At 40.3% G+C, this 20,000-nt stretch overlaps 1 protein-coding gene across 2 annotated transcripts in view; it reads right to left on the bottom strand.

Annotated features, from left to right (window-relative positions):
• The window catches only part of LOC133620399 (SH3 and cysteine-rich domain-containing protein 2-like), an 88,545-nt gene extending 77,269 nt beyond the window's left edge, over positions 1-11,276 (bottom strand). For both annotated transcript variants that reach the window (XM_061981876.1, XM_061981875.1), the window contains exon 1: positions 10,974-11,276. In XM_061981876.1, the coding sequence (XP_061837860.1) occupies positions 10,974-11,045 (72 nt within the window). In that variant the 5' untranslated portion in view covers positions 11,046-11,276. The remainder of the gene's footprint in view (positions 1-10,973) is intronic.
• Positions 11,277-20,000: the final 8,724 nt, after the last annotated feature.

The following is a 20,000-nucleotide window of genomic DNA, read 5'->3' on the forward strand; positions in this document are numbered from 1 at the left end:
GCTAATTGGGAACAGGTGGGTGCCATGATTGGGTATAAAAACAGCTTCCCAAAAAATGCTCAGTCTTTCACAAGAAAGGATGGGGCGAGGTACACCCCTTTGTCCCCAACTGCGTGAGCAAATAGTGAAACAGTTTAAGAACAACGTTTCTCAAAGTGCAATTGCAAGAAATATAGGCATTTCAACATCTACGGTCCATAATATCATCAAAAGGTTCAGAGAATCTGGAGAAATCACTCAACGTAAGCGGCATGGCTGGAAACCAACATTGAATGACCGTGACCTTCGATCCCTCAGACTGTATCAAAAACCGACATCTAAAGGATATCACCACATGGGCTCAGGAACACTTCAGAAAACCACTGTCACTAAATACAGTTCGTCGCTACATCTGTAAGTGCAAGTTAAAGCTCTACTATGCAAAGCAAAAGCCATTTATCAACAACATTTATTGAGTGTTGTTAAAAGAAAAGGTGATGTAACAGTGGTGAACATGCCCTTTCCCAACTACTTTGGCACGTGTTGCAGCCATGAAATTCTAAGTTAATTATTATTTGCAAAAAAAAAATAAAGTTTATGAGTTTGAACATCAAATATCTTGTCTTTGTAGTGCATTCAATTGAATATGGGTTGAAAAGGATTTGCAAATCATTGTATTCCGTTTATATTTACATCTAACACAATTTCCCAACTCATATGGAAACGGAGTTTGTATTTGGTATAATAATGAAACTTTTTCAAAACAGGTTAGAGGTTAGAAAAGCTCCATTTGGTTGCATTGAGATGGCCTAAAAACATGTTTTTTTTAATTGTTGTTTTTTTACATCGATTTTTGAAAATGATACACAAGAATCGTGATTCGGGTGTGAATCGATTTTTTTGTTCGCCCCTTGTTGCCAGTTTTGCAACTTTGTTTCATCAAGACCCCTCTTGATAATCTCTCAGAATCAACAGAGATGATGACAATATGGTCTCGATTCAGGAAAAGCTTGCGCCTTTTTGAACGACTCGTTCATGACTCGCACATCTGTCCCGCCTTTTGCTGGAATGCGAGTGTAGGAGGTTAGCGACGTAATGATAATAATAATTATAGTAAAAGATTGGAAGAAACCGTTGCGGTCTGATGAATCAAACGAGCGGACTAAAAGCCTTCCTTCCATTAGCGAGCTACTGCTCTTTTGAATTGATGTTTCGAATAAACCAAACAAGTTGAATGGAATCATCGTCACATAAACACAAGACTAACCGAGGACACGTGAAGAAGTGCAGACGGATACAGGGCCTTTGCAGAAGAACACACGTGTCCTAGGAAATGTGTGGAGAAGAAGAAAATAATGGCTGAATCCTTGAATACACCATGAATAATAACGTTGGTGCACAAAATACCATTTAGAGCCGGGAGTCAAACGTACGGCTCGAGGGCCGGATCAGGCCCGCGTACAGGATTTATGCGGCCCATGGGATGAGTTTGCTAAGTATAAAAATTAACCTGAAATTATTAAATGAATGAAACAGCTGTTCTAAATGTGTCCACTGGATGTCGCAATAGCAATTATTTGTATCTTTGTAGATGATGCTACATACACCATATTGCCAAAAGTATTTGGCCACCCATCCAAATGATGAGAATCAGGTGTCCTAATCACTTGGCCGGGCCACAGGTGTATAAAATCATACTTGCCAACCTTGAGACCTCCGATTTCGGGAGGTGGGGGGGGCCGTGGTCGGTGGTGGGGTGGGGGGTGGGGGGGGGGGGGGGGGGGTTCTAGCTATATATATATATATATATGTATGTGTGGGAAAAAAATCTCAAGACTATTTCATCTCTACAGGCCTGTTTCATGAGGGGGGGTACCCTCAATCGTCAGGAGATTTTAATGGGAGCATTCGCATACCATGGTTTATATAGGGCACAGAGTGGGTGGGTACAGGCTGGCCTAGGGGCGTGGTGATTGGCTCATGTGTTACCTAGGAGGTGTTTCCGTCTATGGCGGCATGTTGTTACAATTTCGCTGCGTTTGTTGAGGGATGACAGGTCTGGACGGTAAATAATAAACAGTTTCTCTTTCAAGCATAGGTTGCATCTTTTATTACCACTATTGTAAGGTGTGCTGGATGCAAGAATTTGCCATGTTATTGAATATTCAACATTATTGTCTTTGAGGTCCCAAATGTGTTTGCTGAGTTCTGTGGTATTTCGCAGGTTTTTGTTCCTGAAAGAAGCCTTGTGATTGTTCCATCTGGTTTTGAATTCTCCCTCGGTTAATCCTACATATGTGTCGGATGTGTTAATGTCCTTGCGTATTATCTTAGATTGGTAGACAACTGATGTTTGTAAGCATCCCCCGTTGAGAGGGCAATCAGGTTTCTTTCGACAATTACATCCTTTGTTGGTTTTGGAGTCGCTCTGTCTGAGGGCCGACGGCTCATTTGCAATTGTTTTGTTGTGGTTTGAGATGATTTGTCGTATATTGTTCATGCAGCTGTAGCTCAATTTAATGTTGTTCTTGTTGAATACTTTTCTTAGGATGTTGTCTTTGGGAAAGTGTTTGTCAATCAGATTGAGGAATTTGTGTCCAATGTTCGTTGAGACGTTTTTGCTGTATGGGGGGTTGTACCAGATGATGTCGTTCCGTTTTCTGTTCTTTTTTGGCTGGTTTCCTGGCGTGGGTTCATAGGTGAGGGTGAAATTGTATCCGCTTTCATCAAAGGCTTTTTGGTACGGGGGGGTTGCTTGGTCAAATTCAGCTTTGCTAGATGACAGCATCGATAGCCTTTTATTGATTCCGGTAGGTATTCTTTTCGTGGTGGTGGGTGGGTGGTTGCTGTCATGGTGCACGTATTGGAGTGTTGTGTTGGGTTTCGTGAATGGTTGGTAGCTGTTATTTCTCAGGTTGAAAGTGACGTCAAGGAAGTTGACGGTTTGCTTGTTGGCTTCAATCGTGATCCGTAGGCCGTTCTCTTTGAAAATTTGGCATATGCGCTTCTTGGTATTCTCGCTGCTCCTTGGCGAGGCGCGACACACTGCCAGTCCGTCATCACGGTAAATACCAAGGTTCAGATTGAGGCTAGCGAGTTGGGAGAGGAGGAAACTCCCAACGAGTTCACACGTTTCTGCTCCGTCAAAACTTCCCATAGTGACGTCAAATGTTGCATTGTTCTTTTTTTGCCATGGTGTACTGTTGTGGATGAGAATGGAGTTTTTTGCGTGGATGATGATGTTTCTTTCGTTGCCTGTGATTGAGTCGTAGTCTGAGGTGAAGTCTAGTGCTTGAGTCAGTAGGTCTTGCGTGATGGAAGGGTAAAATTCCTCGATATCAAAGGAGATAAAGTTGTGCTGTTGTTTGTCTTGGATGTTGTTGAACCATTTGATTACTGCTGCTGTATTTCTCCATTGGTTGAGTGGTGTTTTGTCCTTGATTTTTGTGTTGACTCTGTCCAGGATTATTTTGCTGATTTTTCCTATTTCAGATTTAGTTGGGTTTATTAGTCGGCATGTTGGGTTATTTGCGAAGTTGGGTTTGTGGTCCTTCAATGTGATGAAGGCTTCCTTGTTGGCTGTGGCGTCCACCCTGTCCTCAATGTCCAGTTCAGCCGCGATCCTTTTATTTTCCAGGTGGATGTTCTGTAAGGTGTTGGGTTGCGCTTTTTTGTATGATTTGGTGATGCTTCTGTCCAGTAAGGTGTGGTGTTCTGGTATGTCCATTCTGTAGAAGTTTGTGGTTTTATCGGCAGCTATGATGAGGTTCTTTACTTTCTTGATGCGCTCCTTGTCATTTTTCAGCGTACCAAAAAGCCCTTGATGAAAGCGGATACAATTTCACCCTCACCTATGAACCCACGCCAGGAAACCAGCCAAAAAAGAACAGAAAACGGAACGACATCATCTGGTACAACCCCCCATACAGCAAAAACGTCTCAACGAACATTGGACACAAATTCCTCAATCTGATTGACAAACACTTTCCCAAAGACAACATCCTAAGAAAAGTATTCAACAAGAACAACATTAAATTGAGCTACAGCTGCATGAACAATATACGACAAATCATCTCAAACCACAACAAAACAATTGCAAATGAGCCGTCGGCCCTCAGACAGAGCGACTCCAAAACCAACAAAGGATGTAATTGTCGAAAGAAACCTGATTGCCCTCTCAACGGGGGATGCTTACAAACATCAGTTGTCTACCAATCTAAGGTAATACGCAAGGACATTAACACATCCGACACATATGTAGGATTAACCGAGGGAGAATTCAAAACCAGATGGAACAATCACAAGGCTTCTTTCAGGAACAAAAACCTGCGAAATACCACAGAACTCAGCAAACACATTTGGGACCTCAAAGACAATAATGTTGAATATTCAATAACATGGCAAATTCTTGCATCCAGCACACCTTACAATAGTGGTAATAAAAGATGCAACCTATGCTTGAAAGAGAAACTGTTTATTATTTACCGTCCAGACCTGTCATCCCTCAACAAACGCAGCGAAATTGTAACAACATGCCGCCATAGACGGAAACACCTCCTAGGTAACACATGAGCCAATCACCACGCCCCTAGGCCAGCCTGTACCCACCCACTCTGTGCCCTATACAAACCATGGTATGCGAATGCTCCCATTAAAATCTCCTGACGATTGAGGGTACCCCCCCTCATGAAACAGGCCTGTAGAGATGAAATAGTCTTGTGATTTTTTTCCCACACATACATATATTGCGCTCTACTACGGCATCGAGCACTATTTTTTTGGGTAACCTTATTAAGACATATATATATATATATATATATATATATATATATATATATATATTAGAGATGCGCGGATAGGCAATTATTTCATCCGCAACCGCATCAGAAAGTCGTCAACCATCCGCAATCCACCCGATCTAACATTTGATCAGAACTGCATCCGCCCGCCATCCGCCCGCACCCGCCCGTTGTTATATATCTAATATAGACGATGCAAGGCATTAGTGAGGTTATAAAGCTTTTGCCTGTTAAAGAAAGGAGACTGATCCAACGCAGCACAGACATTCGCGTGCCACGCTGTCACGACCCAGACGCACACCAGTGCGCAATCATATGGGAGCCGCGCTGAGCGCACCTCCAAGCGCATCTCGCTGCCGGCGACGGCCGGGTATATGGGCCCGACGCTCCAGCGCCATCCATTTTCAGGGCTAGTTGATTCGGCAGGTGGATTGTTACACACTCCTTAGCGGGTTCCAACTTCCATGGCCACCGTCCTAGCTGCTGTCTATATCAACCAGGGTGAGCCCCACCCCTTTCGTGAGCGCACTGCGCGCTGAGTGACCCCTGTTACGCGCCCCCGGCAACAGGGGTGGCGGGCAGGTAAGCTGCGCGGGCGGAGCGCGCGGAGTGACCCCTGTTACGAGCCCCCGGCCACGGGGGTGGCGGGCAGGTAAGCTGCTTACCTGCTGCGCGTGACGCCGGCCGCGGCGAAGGCGGACGAGGCGGGGTGTCGGTGCGGTGGGCGCGGTGGTGACCCTGGACGTGCGTCGGGCCCTTCTCGCGGATCGCCTCAGCTACGGCTCCCGGTGGGGCCCTCTCGGGGGAAGGGGCCTCGGTCCCGGACCCCGGCGAGGCGTCGGGGGCCTTCTCCGCTCCGTAAAAGTGTCCATCTCTTTTTTTTTTTTTCTTCTGTTGTGGCATATGCAGCAGGTGCCTGCTCGTTTTTCGTATGTGGGTAACAACATTTAACTATGTATATATTGTAATGTTCCCAGGAACGTAGGCTCATAGACTTATTCGTTTGTCTCGTATTTATTGTAATAAGATGCAATGTAACCACACAACAGCTCCAATGTGCGTCTCCCCTCTTTCCCGGCAAAACTCGAACTAACACTTCCTGTCAACAACGTCACTTCCCTAACTTGCCCGGAAGTCCCGCCCCCCAGCCAAAGCCATTGGCTAACACCCCGTAGCTAGCCGCTACATCATATTTCCGAATTGGTTTAACTGCCACCCGCCTGAATCTATTTAAAATCTAATTTTTTTTCATTTTAATCGCCCGACTCGACCCGACCCGACCCGCTGATAAAATCTAATTTTTTTAAATTTCATCCGCCCGATTCGCGGATAATCCGCGGACTCCGCGGTTGTGCCCGCAAACCGCGCATCTCTAATATATATATATATAAATAAGAGAAATACTTGAATTTCAGTGTTCATTTATTTACACATATACACACACATAACACTCATCTACTCATTGTTGAGTTAAGGGTTGAATCATACTTGCCAACCTTGAGACCTCCGATTTCGGGAGGTGGGGGGTGGGGGCGTGGTCGGGGGTGGGGCAGGACGTGGTTGAGGGCGTGGTTAAAAGGGGAGGAGTATATTGACAGCTAGAATTCACCAAGTCAAGTATTTCATACATATACATATATATATATATATATATATATATATATATATATATATATATATACAGTGTATATATATATTTATTTATATATATATATATATATCTACATCCTGAAAATATGCAAACAAAACTGTGTTGAGATAATTGATACTTCAAACTTGCATAAATATATATTAAGGAATATAACATAACTTGGCTTCTGAGAGCTTCAAAATGTAATGAATAAAATGCTAAAGTTGTTGACAAACAAGCAATTATTTTAATAATTAAATATGGTCATTTTAAATAAATTATTATGATAATTTAAAATTAATTATTTCAAATATGTTTATTTTAATGTATAATTCTAATGCCTGGATGTAATAAGGAGTCAGAAAAAATACAATTAATTTTGATGTTTTTAGCAAAATATAGTAAAAATGTATTTAGTTTTGTTTTTTTAAATTAATAAATATATTTATTTTTCGGTAAGATAAACATAATAATACAATTTATCTCTAGTCTGGATGATTTATTTCTTGTCACCCAGTTGTCCTCCCGTCGTGAAAAAAGGCTGTCCTCACTCAGGTCCGCATGGAGCTGGAGGGGGCGTGGCCTCCAGCTCCGGCTGAAAATCGGGAGATTTTCGGGGGAATATTTGTCCCGGGAGGTTTTCGGGAGAGGCGCTGAATTTCGGGAGTCTCCCGGAAAATTCGGGAGGGTTGGCAAGTATGGGTTGAATTGTCCATCCTTGTTCTATTCTCTGTCACTATTTTTCTAACCATGCTGAACACCCTCTCTGATGATGCATTCTGCTTTGTCTCCTTGTTGTGTGAGCAGTTGTGCACTGCACTCTCTAAAAGCCCTACATGTTATTGTCACATATGCATGTACAGTAGATGGCAGTATTGTCCTGTTTAAGAGTGTCACAACATTGCTGTTTACGGCATACGAACTGCTTTACGGTAGACGAAAACGTGACTGCTGTTGTTGTGTGTTGTTGCCGCGCTGGGAGGACGTTAATGAAACTGCCTAGCAATAAACCCACATAAGAAACCAAGAACTCGCCCTCGATCATTCTACAGTTATAACGTGATTGGGCAGGCATGCTGTTTATATTGTGGGAAAGCGGACGTGAAAACAGGCTGTCCTCACTCAGGTCCGCATGGAGCTGGAGGGGGCGTGGCCTCCAGCTCCGCCTGAATTTTGGGAGATTTTCGGGAGAAAATTTGTCCCGGGAGGTTTGAATTTTGGGAGTCTCCCGGAAAATCCGGAATGGTTGGCAAGTATGATAAAATCCAGCGCTTAGGCATGGAGACTGTTTCTATAAACATTTGTGAAAGAATGGGCCGCTCTCAGTGATTTCCAGCGTGGAACTGTCATAGGATGCCACTTGTTACGATCGGGTGGCATGATGATGCGGGGTATGTTCTCCCAGGATGCAAAGGACGAATCCGGACAGGACTTACAGGTAAGGACTTGATTTAATAGTAAAACAACACAAAACAGGTACAAAAACAGAAAACAAACCGACTGGATAAGGTGCCGAGCGCACCGGAAGCTAAGGCTACAACTTAGCACAGACTAAGATCACTAGCAGGGGCTAGGAGACAAGCAAAAACTCACGTAACAGTCGCGTGACGCAAATAAAGAAGCCAGACCGACTGACTGGAAAAGGCAGGCTTAAATAATGTCAGTGATTGCAAACAGGTGCGCGTCCAGAACACAAGCGGCAGGTGAAAATAATAAGTAGCTATGGAAACCAACTCAGAAGTGCACAAACAGGAACTAAAGGAGTCCAGAAAAACAGAAAAACCCAAGTGACTCGAAAAACCCAAACAGAACATGATCCGGGCAGAAGATCACAACACCACCTGTGCAACAAATCCAGTTGTTAAATTTCCTTGCTCCTAAGTATTCTAAAGTCAACTGTCGGCTTTATTATAAGAAAATGGAAGAGATTGGGAACAACAGCAACTCAGCCACCAAGTGGTAGGCCACGCAAACTGACAGAGAGGGGTCAGCGGATGCTGAAGCACATAGTGCAAAGACTTTCTGCACAGTCAGTTGCTACAGAGCTCCAAACTTCATGTGACCTTCCAATTAGCCCACGTACAGTACGCAGAGAGCTTCATGGAATGGGTTTCCATGGCCGAGCAGCTGTATCTAAGCCATACATCACCAGGTTCAATGCAAAGCGTGGGATGCAGTGGTGTAAAGCATATCGCCACTGGACTCTAGAGCAGTGGAGACGCCTTCTCTGGACTGATGAGTCACGCTTTTCCATCTGGCAATCTGATGGACGAGTCTGGGTTTGGAGGTTGCCAGGAGAACGCTACATTTCGTGTGAAATTTGGTAGAGGAGGAATTATGGTGTGGGGTTGATTTTCAGGAGTTGAGCTTGGCCCCGTAGGTGGACCGACATCATATTTAACCCTATGGGTTAGGAATGGGATGGCACTTCAAGTTCATATGTGAGTCAAGGCAGGTGGCCAAATACTTTTGGCAATATAGTGTATGTACAAAATAAACCACATGATGTTAGTACATCAGTCAAGGAAAATGATCAGACATCCGGTAATTGGATTTTGATACAATTTTTTTTATCTTGATAGATTGAAAATTAACACCAACGAGTTGACTGATGAATATTATCACATAATTTATTCAGAAAATATTAATAACGACAAATAAATGATTAACCGCAACATGTAAGTGTAAAAAAAAAACAACAACATTATTACATTATGTTAATAATTAATAGGTTAGTGTTTTTCATAACTACCACTGTTCTGTTTGACTCATTTCACTTGATCAATAATTTATTATTCCACATTACAAAATAAATGTATGTATGATTCCTGCTGGTATCGTATCAATACTGTTATTAGCCTATACTCAAGGCTCCAATAACGGTATCATATTGAAAGTGACAAAGTTGTATTTAGGGACCAATAGTTGCCAAATTGGCCACTTTTTTGCTATATTTAGCGAGTATATGGACCATTCTGGATACCTTCTGGAAAAATCGAGCGACATTTCGGGTCTTATTAGACACTTTGGGAGAATAACACAAAACACAACGAGCAGCGGGTTCTGCTGGTGACCAACCAAAAGCAAAATAAAAAAATTTATATAGAGACATACTGTCATAACTTTAAGTAAATAATGAAGATTAAAAACCAATTACAAACAAAAAATTCCAACCAAAAAAAAACTAAGTTAAAGCAGTCTTATTCTCAGAATGTTTCTTTTAAAATTGGGAACAATTTCTCATGTTCTTTCTGTTTCTGTAATATTGCAATATTTTCTCGTAAAATTATGACTTTTTCATGTAAAATTATTACTTTTTAATGCAAAATGGTGACATTTCTCATATACAATTCTGACTTTTATCACAATATTGCCAATTTTTGTGTTGTTCTTGTAAAATAGCGACATTTTTTGAGTAAAGTTATGACTTTTGACTGAAGTAAAATTCAGATTATTATTCTAATAATGCCAAAATTTTAAAGTTTTCTTATAAAATTGTGACTTTTGTCGAGTAAAATTACGACTCTTTTCATAAAATTGCCAAAAATGTAAGCTTTTCTTGTTAAAATTGCGACTGTTATTACGTAAAATTCCAACTTTTATCATAATATTGCACAAATGTTCAGTTTTTCTTGTAAAATTTCGACTTGCGTTGAGTAAAATCACGACTCATTATAATACTGCCACAATTCTAAGTTTTTCTTGTGAAATTGTGATCTTTTTCTTGTGAAATTCCAACTCGTTTGTCACAACAAACTTTTTTATATTTGCATAGTATGTATATATTATTAATGTTGTAAATCCAAATCTTTATATATCTATAAAGGGTGGTCCTAAAGAGGTAGGCATTATTTGGAGGTCTCAAGAAGGTAACAAATACAAGAATGTGCGAGTGTGTGTGTGTGTGTGGCATGAGTGTGTATGTGTGTGTTCTTGTATTTTTACCCTTCTTGAGACACCAACAAGGAAAAGTACCTTCCATATGGGGACCGGTGAAAAAGTTAGGACCGAAATCATGGTCCCAATACTGAAAACCATTGCATCTAATAGAGAGACAATTACTAGAGTCCGTGAACATTGCTCCAAAGTCAGGATTTTTTGTTGCTTAAATATATCTAGAAAGGGTGGTCCTAAAGAGGTAGGCATTTTTCTCAGGGCTCAAGAAGGTAAGAAATACAATAATGTGTGTGTGTGTGTGTGTGTGTGTGTGTGTGTGTGTGTGTGTGTGTGTGTGTGTGTGTGTGTGTGTGTGTGTGTGTGTGTGTTCTTGTATTTCTACCCTTCTTGAGACACCAACAAGGAAAAGTACCTTCCATATGAGGACCGGTGAAAAAGTTAGGACCGAAATCATGGTCCCAATACTGAAAACCATTGCATCTAATAGAGAGACAATTACTAGAGTCCGTGAACATTGCTCCAAAGTCAGGATTTTTTGTTGCTTAAATATATCTGGAAAGGGTGGTCCTAAAGAGGTAGGCATTTTTCTCAGAGCTCAAGAAGGTAAGAAATACAATAATGTGTGTGTGTGTGTGTGTGTGTGTGTGTGTGTGTGTGTGTGTGCTTACCTTAGATGATGGCAGCGGTTGTGTGTGCAGCTGAAGCTGAGAGTCGCTCTCCATCTCATTGATCTCAGTCATTATTGGCAACTTGATTGGAAGAAAAAGAAAAAGAAGAGTAACAACAACAAAAAAAACACAGTGACAGCTTGAAGTCGTGGTTAGCTGCAGGACAGGGCAGGTCCACGCTGAGCCATGGAGACCGTGGACAAAGTGGCTTCAGTTCAATTCCCCTCACCGACGACACAAAAAGTCCCCTCCTCGCGTCAGATTAATCCAGATTAAGGCGGATTTGATCCTGCCTCTGCTTTTACGGCGAAGGACCGACTGGAGGAACTGCGCGCCTTTTCTGCCACACGGCGCGTGTAAACCCGTGCGTGTGCGTTGGAGGCACGCCCACTGGTGCGTGTGCGGCGCGTGATTGGACGCCGGTTCTTGACAACTATGCCACGACGACGCACATTTTACGCACGCATGGAAGACCGACTCGTAGGCGTGGGCGATACTAGACCCTTTGGTATCAAATGATTTTCTGCTTGAAGAATGTCCAGTATCATCCAACTAAACAGTGCATGGAGGAGCCATAATACAGTGTGAGTCATTTTATATGGCTTTCTACACCAAAACTCATCTATTTAAACTTATTATTATTATTCTTCTCCAGATTTTGGCGCGTTCTACCTTCCACAGCCTATTCAGGAATCAAAAATTCCCAGATTTCCCAGAATTCCAGGTTTTCCGGAAAATTTTTCCCCATTCAAAATGAATTGCCCATTTTTCAAACTTCCACCATTTCCACATTTTTCAACCTATTCAAACCATTCCACCTTCAACCTATTCCACCATTCTGGAAATTCAAACCTCCCTTTTTTTGAGCTCCAAAAAATTACAGGATTTTCCAGAATTCCTGGTTTTCCAAAGCACTATTTCCACTCTTTTTTTCTGGCGACTACTACTTCCACTTTTTTAAACCGTTCCACTGTCAAAACATTCCTCTTAATCAGGATAAAAAAACGAAGTTGTTTTTTGAACTGGAAAAATTCACGTTTTTTTACCGAAATTCCAGGAATTCCGGGACATTTTTCCGATTCAAAATGAATTGGCCATTTTTCAACTTCCATCATTTCCACATTTGTCAACCTATTCAAACCATTCCACCTTCAACCTATTCCACCATTCTGGAAATTGAAAAATCACTTTTTTCAAGTGAAAAAAAATTCCAGGATTTTCCATAATTCCTGGTTTTCCAAAGCCCTATTTCCACACTTTTTTTCTGGCGACTACTCCTTCCACGTTTTTCAACCATTCCACCGTCAAAGCATTCCTCTTAATCAGGATTAAAAAACAAAGCTGTTTTTTTGAACTGAAAAAATTCCCGTTTTTTTTTACCAAAATTCCAGGAATTCCGGGACATTTTTCCCATTTAAAATGAATTGCCCATTTTTCAAACTTCCACCATTTCCACATTTTTCAACCTATTCAAACCATTCCACCTTCAACCTATTCCACCATTCTGGAAATTCAAACTTCCCTTTTTTTAGCTCCAAAGAATTCCAGGATTTTCCAGAATTTCCTGGTTTTCCAAAGCCCTATTTCCCCACTTTTTTCTGGTGACTACTCCTTCCACGTTTTTCAACCATTCCACCGTCAAAGCATTCCTCTTAATCAGGATTAAAAAACGAAGCTGTTTTTTGAACTGGAAAAATTCCCGTTTTTTTTACCAAAATTCCAGGAATTCCGGGACATTTTTCCCATTTAAAATGAATTGCCCATTTTTCAAACTTCCACCATTTCCACATTTTTCAACCTATTCCACCATTCTGGAAATTCAAACTTCCCTTTTTTTGAGCTCCAAAAAATTCCAGTATTTTCCAGAATTCCTGGTTTTCCAAAGCCCTATTTCCACCCTTTTTTCTGGCGACTAAACTCCTTCCACATTTTTCAACCGTTCCACCGTCAAAACATTCCTCTTAATCAGGATTTTAAAAAACGAAGCTGTTTTTTGAACTGGAAAAATCCCAGTTTTCTACCGAAATTCCAGAATCCCGGGACATTTTTCCCATTCAAAATGAATTGGACATTTTTCAAACTTCCATCATTTCCACATTTTTCAACCTATTCAAACCATTCCACCTTCAACCTATTCCACCATTCTGGAAATTGAAACTTCCCTTTTTTCAAGTTAAAAAAAAATCCAGAATTCCTGGTTTTCCAAAGCCCTACTTCCACACTTTTTTCTGGCGACTACTACTTCCACATTTTTAACCGTTCCCCGTCAAAACATTCCTCTTAATCAGGATTAAAAAACGAAGCTGTTTTTTGAACTGGAAAAATTCCCGTTTACCATATACCATTTCTCAATTCAACATGTTACTTCTTCAACATTTCTCCACCGATTTGAAAAATGTCAACACCAACAATTTCAACTCATTCAGACCATTCAAGTTTTTTACCATTTTGAAAAAACTTCCCGCTTTTCTGAAATACCCATTGAAATCAATGGGACATTCTTCAAAGTTCCACTACTTCCAAATTTTTCATCTGATTCAAACTGCTCCAACTTCAAACTGTTCAGCCTATTCAGGAATTGCGAGCTTTCCCTTGACAAATTACAAAAATTCCCAGATTTCCCAGAATTCCAGGTTCTCCAGAACATTTTTCCCATTCAAAATTAATTGGTCATTTTTCAAACTTCCACCATTCCCACATTTTTCAACATATTCAAAACATTCCACTTTCAACATATTCCACCATTCTGGAAATTGAAAAATCCCTTTTTTCAAGTGAAAAAAAATTCCAGGATTTTCCAGAATACCTGGTTTTCCAAAGCCCTATTTCCACACTTTTTTCTGGCGACTACTCCTTCCACTTTTTTCAACGCATTTCAACCGTTCCACCGTCAAAACATTCCTCTTAATCAGGATAATAAACAAAGTTATTCGTTGAACTGGAAAAATTCCCGTTTTTTATCAAAATTTCTAGGAATTCCGTAATACCAGTTCTCAATTCAACATGTTACTTCAACATTTCTCCACCGATTTGAAACATTTCAACACCAACCATTTCAACTCATTCTGACCATTCAAGTTTTTCACCAGTTTCAAAAAAAATTCCTGCTTTTCTCAAAATTCCCAATTTTTTCTGAAATGGGACATTCTTCAAAGTTCCACAACTTCCAAATTTATTCATCTGATTCAAACCGTTTCAACTTCAAAATATTCAGCCTGTTCAGAAATGTTGTGCTCTACTTCAACAATTCAAAAAAAAAATTCCGGATGCATAGTTCATTTTTATTTATTTTTTTCCGCATTTTCCCTATTCAAAATGAATTGGCCATTTTTCAGACTTCCACAATTCCCACATTCTTCAACCCATTCAAACCATTCCACCTTCAACACATTCTGGAAATTCAAACTTCCCTTTTTCCAAGTTCAAAAAAATTCCAGATTTTCCCGAAATTCCCTAATACCACTTACTACTTCAACATTTCTTGCCTGATTTAAACAATTCCAACACCAACCAATTCAGCTCAATTAGGACATTCATGCTCCTAATCATTTTCCAAAAAATCCCGCTTTTCCCCAAATTTCTAAATTTCCAGGAAGTTCCTATTGAAATGAATGGGACATTTTTCCATGTTGCACAACTCCCACATTTTTCAACCTATTCAAACCATTCCAACATTAACACATTCCACTCATCCTGGACATTCACACTAACACTTTCCCAAGTTCCAAACCAAATTCCAGTTTTCCTGGAAATTCAAACTCTTCAACATTCAAATCTTTCCAACACTCAGACTATTCTTATATTCATACTACATTCTGTCAGCATTTCAGTACAACTTCAGCATTAGAGCATTCACACGCAATTCCTTCAGGAATTGTCTCTTCTAGTTTGTATATATATTTGATCTCTTTTCTGGTGTGCAATATGCATGCCAGATGTATGTATATCTTGTTTTTTCCCCTACTTTTAATGTACCACTTTTTGTTCATATGTAAAGTTTACACTGTGGGATAAATAAAGTATATTCTATTCCAATAAACAACAATATAAGACAATGTACCAATATCAACAAAAAATACAATTATTCTCTCTTATGACCTGTAATATTTGGACTAACGGTGTTACAAAAAAGATCAATTAGAATAATTCATAATGATGGATATAGAGAACATACAAACCTTTTATTTATTGAATCACAATTATTGAAATTCAACGATTTGGTGCATTTGCAAACAGCTAAAATTATGTGCAAGTTAAACTGTAACCTGCTACTCAAGAATGTACAACAATTCTTCTCAACAAAAGAGGAGAAATATAACCTTAGAGGAAAATCGCATTTAAAACATTTGTATGTTCGTACAACACTTAAAACCTTTAGCATATCCGTATGTGTAATTAAATTATGTAATGGATTAAGCAAAGAAATCAAACAAAGCACCAGTATGATTCAGTTTAAAGAGACTGTTCAAAGTGTTCACAAAGTACAAAGAACAAGAATTATGATTAACATCTTGAACCTTTTCTTTCTTAATTTTATTGAGACAAATATTATTTATGTATTTAATATTTGTTTACTTACTATGGTATATTATTTATTTGTTCACTGTTCTGTTACAGAGAACAAGGAAATAGGATAAAATTGCTATGGTATGAAAAGGGGTAGGATTAAATAAGGTCGGCTTCTTCCTACTCCTTTTCGGACGTGCTGTAATGAAACAACTGGAAATACATGATGCATTATTTTATGCTGCCCTTTTTTTTTTTTTGCTGCAGCTATTACATATACTGTAATATTGTACATGGTAATTGGGATTTGTTATATATTGTATATATTATTTTAAAAAACTATAATATAATATATGTAAAATATTACATGTATGTTATATTTTATATTGCTACCTTGGTACGTTTTTAGTCAACTTTATACCTTTTGTTTGTTTTATCCTTTCCATCATTTCCCTTTCCATCTTTTGTAACTGAGTTACTGTGTGGAACAGTTTCCCTTGTGGTCTAAGTCTAATATTAGGACCTTGAGTAATTTCCCGAATCAATATTTGCATGACTCATACAAACATTTATTATTTTCTAGTGTAGAAGTATGAAAAACGCTAATTTATTGATTATTAACCATCTGGAATGGACTTAAGCTGTCTTTAAGTAAAAAGTGGGGTGTGTATATATATATATTTTGGTGACCCCTAAAGTGACCACAATAACACAGCAAGTTAAGCTCACGATGCAGTAAATTGAATGATGCGGACACGTTTGTTACTGGATAATTTCTAATATGCTTCTAGCTTTGAGACGTATGTGTAGGTAATATGCAACTATAATTATTTGATACTTGTTTATATGGACAAATGTGCGGTTTTAGACGGCAATATTGTTCAATTGGGACACTAAGGACTAACACTGGCCAAAAGTAATGGGACACTTACACTGGACAAAAGTATTGGGACACTTAGGACTAACACTAGACATAAGTATTGGGACACTTACACTGGACAAAAGTATTGGGACACTTAGGATTTAAACAGGACAAAAGTATTGGGACACTTAGTACTAAAACTTGACAAAAGTATTGGGACACTTATGGACTACAAGTAGACAAAAGCATTGGGACACTTAGGACTAACACTAGGCAAAAGTATTGGGACACTTATGGACTACAAGTAGACAAAAGTATTGAGACACTTAGGACTAACACTGGACAAAAGTATTGGGACACTTAGGACTGACACTAGACAAAAGGATTGGGACACTTAGGATTAACACTAGGCAAAAGTATTGGGACACTTGTGGACTACACGTAGACAAAAGTATTGGGACACTTAGGACTGACACTAGACAAAAGTATTGGGACACTAAGGACTAACACTAGACAAAAGGATTGGGACACTTAGGACTAACACTAGGCAAAAGTATTGGGACACTTATGGACTACACGTAGACAAAAGTATTGGGACACTTGGGACTGACACTAGACAAAAGTATTGGGACACTAAGGACTAACACTGGACATAAGTATTGGGACACTTAGGACTAACACCAGCGTGACCCCACTATGCAGAGAAGGTAGGTAATGTGCGTGTATATATATGTTGTATGGGTGAAAGAAAGAAGCGCCAGTGTGACCCCAGGATGCAGGGAAGGTAGGTAATGTGTAGGTAAAGATATTGTTCATTTTGACAAATGTGCGGATTCAGACTGCAATATTGTTCAATTAAGGACACTTATTACGTATTTCTAGCTAGCGTGCTATTGTGTGCTTAGCTGTTGTGTAGCTGCTACTTGTTTATTTTTTTTAAATGTGTGGTTTAAGACTGAATATTGTTCAACTAGGGACGCTTTTTACATATGTATTGCTTGTTTGCTTAGCTGTTGTGTAGCTGCTACTTGGTCATCTTGACAAATGTGCGGATTCAGACTGCAGTATTGTTCAATTAAGGATACTTGTTACGTATGTTTAGCTTGCGTGCTATTGTGTGCTTAGCTGTTGTGTAGCTGCGACTTGTTTATCTTGACAAATGTGGGGTTTCAGACTCAATATTGATAAATTAGAGATACTTTCTACATATGTATTGCTTGTGTGCTTAGCTGTAGTGTGGCTGGCACCTCTGAGCCGCCTATAGCTTACCGGGTTTACCTTTTGTAAATGACCTGACTAAAATACTGCAAGAAAAAAAATGCGCTTGTATCGGACATTTTACACGCATGCAGGATATAATGCCATACTTGCTTTTTTGCCGATATCAATATCCGATCAAGACACCCTTGTATTGATACCATATCAATATTTGGATCCAATTGCCCACTCCAATCAAATATAGAAGCATAAACATGTTCTGTTGTTTTAGCATGAGGATTGCAACAAATGAATTATGAATTATGTGACTTTAAATACTGTGGAGGGGGGCGTGGCCTGCGGGCCTGCAGCGAAGCGGGGTGTGCCAGGATTGGCCTCGAAGTCAGCGACAGGTGCGTAGATGACCCACCTGGGCTTTGCTCCAGTACTTGCTGATCATGCTCACAATTGCCCTTTAAAACATGAACGATATTTGATGACCTTATGTTGCAGGAGTGCTCCAAGTGCGGCAGATTTTGTGCACAGTCCTCCTTCAGCTCACCCCACACATTTTTAATAGGATTTTAGGTCCAGAGTGTCCTCTCTTCAATCAATGGTAAGTTCAATCAACAATTGCACTGTGATGTTTTCACTCAAAAATATTAATAGCAGCCTCATTGTTTAAAGCTATTAGGTATTTGTGGAGGGGGGCGTGGCCTGCGGGCCTGGAGCAAAGCGGGGTGTGCCAGGATCGGCCTCGAAGTCAGCGACAGGTGCGTAGATGGTCCACCTGGGCCTTGTTATCTAATCACCTGTCGCTCTGTATAAGCAGCAACCAGGTGGAGAGACATGTTTGGAGCTGGCGTGAGAGCGAGAGCGTGCCTGTTACCGCGACAAAAGACAATTGCTGGAAAGCAACCCACAGACCTTTATGAAAATAAAACTGTATTGAACCATGAAACAGGCTCGCATGTAAATGCTTGGTAGTCAGGATGACCCGCTGGAAGAGAGCTTCCACAATTTGGCGCCCAACATGGCCGGACCACCTGAGGCGGAAGAGGCTGACCCCCTGACGGCTCTTGCGAGCGTGCTCACGGCGGTGGTGACAGGCACGTCTCTTCTCCTGGTTGCTACTTATACAGAGCGACAGGTGATTAGATAACAAGGCCCAGGTGGGCCATCGACGCACCTGTCGCTGACTTCGAGGCCGATCCTGGCACACCCCGCTTCGCTGCAGGCCCGCAGGCCACGCCCCCCTCCACAAATACCTAACAGCTTTAAACGATGAGGCTGCAATTAATATTTTTGAGTGAAAACATCACAGTGCAATTGTTGATTGAACTTACAATTGATTGAAGAGAGGACACTCTAGAGTCTAGACCTAAAATCCTATTAAAAATGTGTGGGGTGAGCTGAAGGAGGACTGTGCACAAAATGTGCCGCATTTGGAGCACTCCTGCAACATAAGGTCATCAAATATCGTTCATGTTTTAAACGGCAATTGTGAGCATGATCAGCGAGTACCGGAAGGATAAAACAAAAGATTACAACAAAAAAGTTCATCTGGTAAATGAAAGCAAACTAATTAGTAACTTGTTTAACATTAAAAGTTCATTTCATGTACAGTTGACATTTCAACCGATACGGTACCAATTCCAAGTACTTGGGAATTGACACCAGTAATTAATTATTTCTGATAATAAAATCAAATTTTTATTGCAACATATAAAAATGAGCTGCTGTCCAGTTGTTATATCACATTTCTTACATTTCTGAGTAGTGTATAGTATATAGCAGTCTTTTTCAACCACTGTGCCGCAGCACACTCGTGTGCCGTGAGATACAGTCTGGTGTGCCGTGGGAGATTATCTAATTTCACCTATTTGGGTTAAAAATATTTTTTGCAAACCAGTAATTATAATCCGCAAATGATGTGTGGTTGTTGAGTGTCGGTGCTGTCTAGAGCTCGGCAGAGTAACCGTGTAAAACTCTTCCATATCAGTAGGTGGCAGCTAATTGCTCTGTAGATGTCGGGAACAGCGGGAGGCAGTGTGCAGGTAAAAATGTGTCTAATGCTTTAACCAAAAATAAACAAAAGGTGAGTGCCCCTAAGAAAAGGCATTGAAGCTGAGGGAAGGCTATGCAGAACGAAACTAAAACTGAACTGGCTACAAAGTAAACAAAAACAGAATGCTGGACGACAGCAAAGACTTACTGTGGAGCAGAGACGGCGTCCACAACGTACATCCAAACATGACATGACTATCAACAATGTCCCCACAAAGAAGGATAAAAACAAGTGAAATATTCTTGATTGCTAAAATAAAGTAGATGCGGGAAATATCGCTCAAAGGAAGACATTAAACTGCTACAGGAAAATACCAAAAAAAGAGAAAAAGCCACCAAAATAGGAGCGCAAGACAAGAAGTAAAACACTACACACAGGAAAACAGCAAAACACT

This window comes from Nerophis lumbriciformis, linkage group LG24, assembly GCF_033978685.3.
Source record: "Nerophis lumbriciformis linkage group LG24, RoL_Nlum_v2.1, whole genome shotgun sequence".
In the NCBI taxonomy this organism is placed as follows: domain Eukaryota; kingdom Metazoa; phylum Chordata; class Actinopteri; order Syngnathiformes; family Syngnathidae; genus Nerophis; species Nerophis lumbriciformis.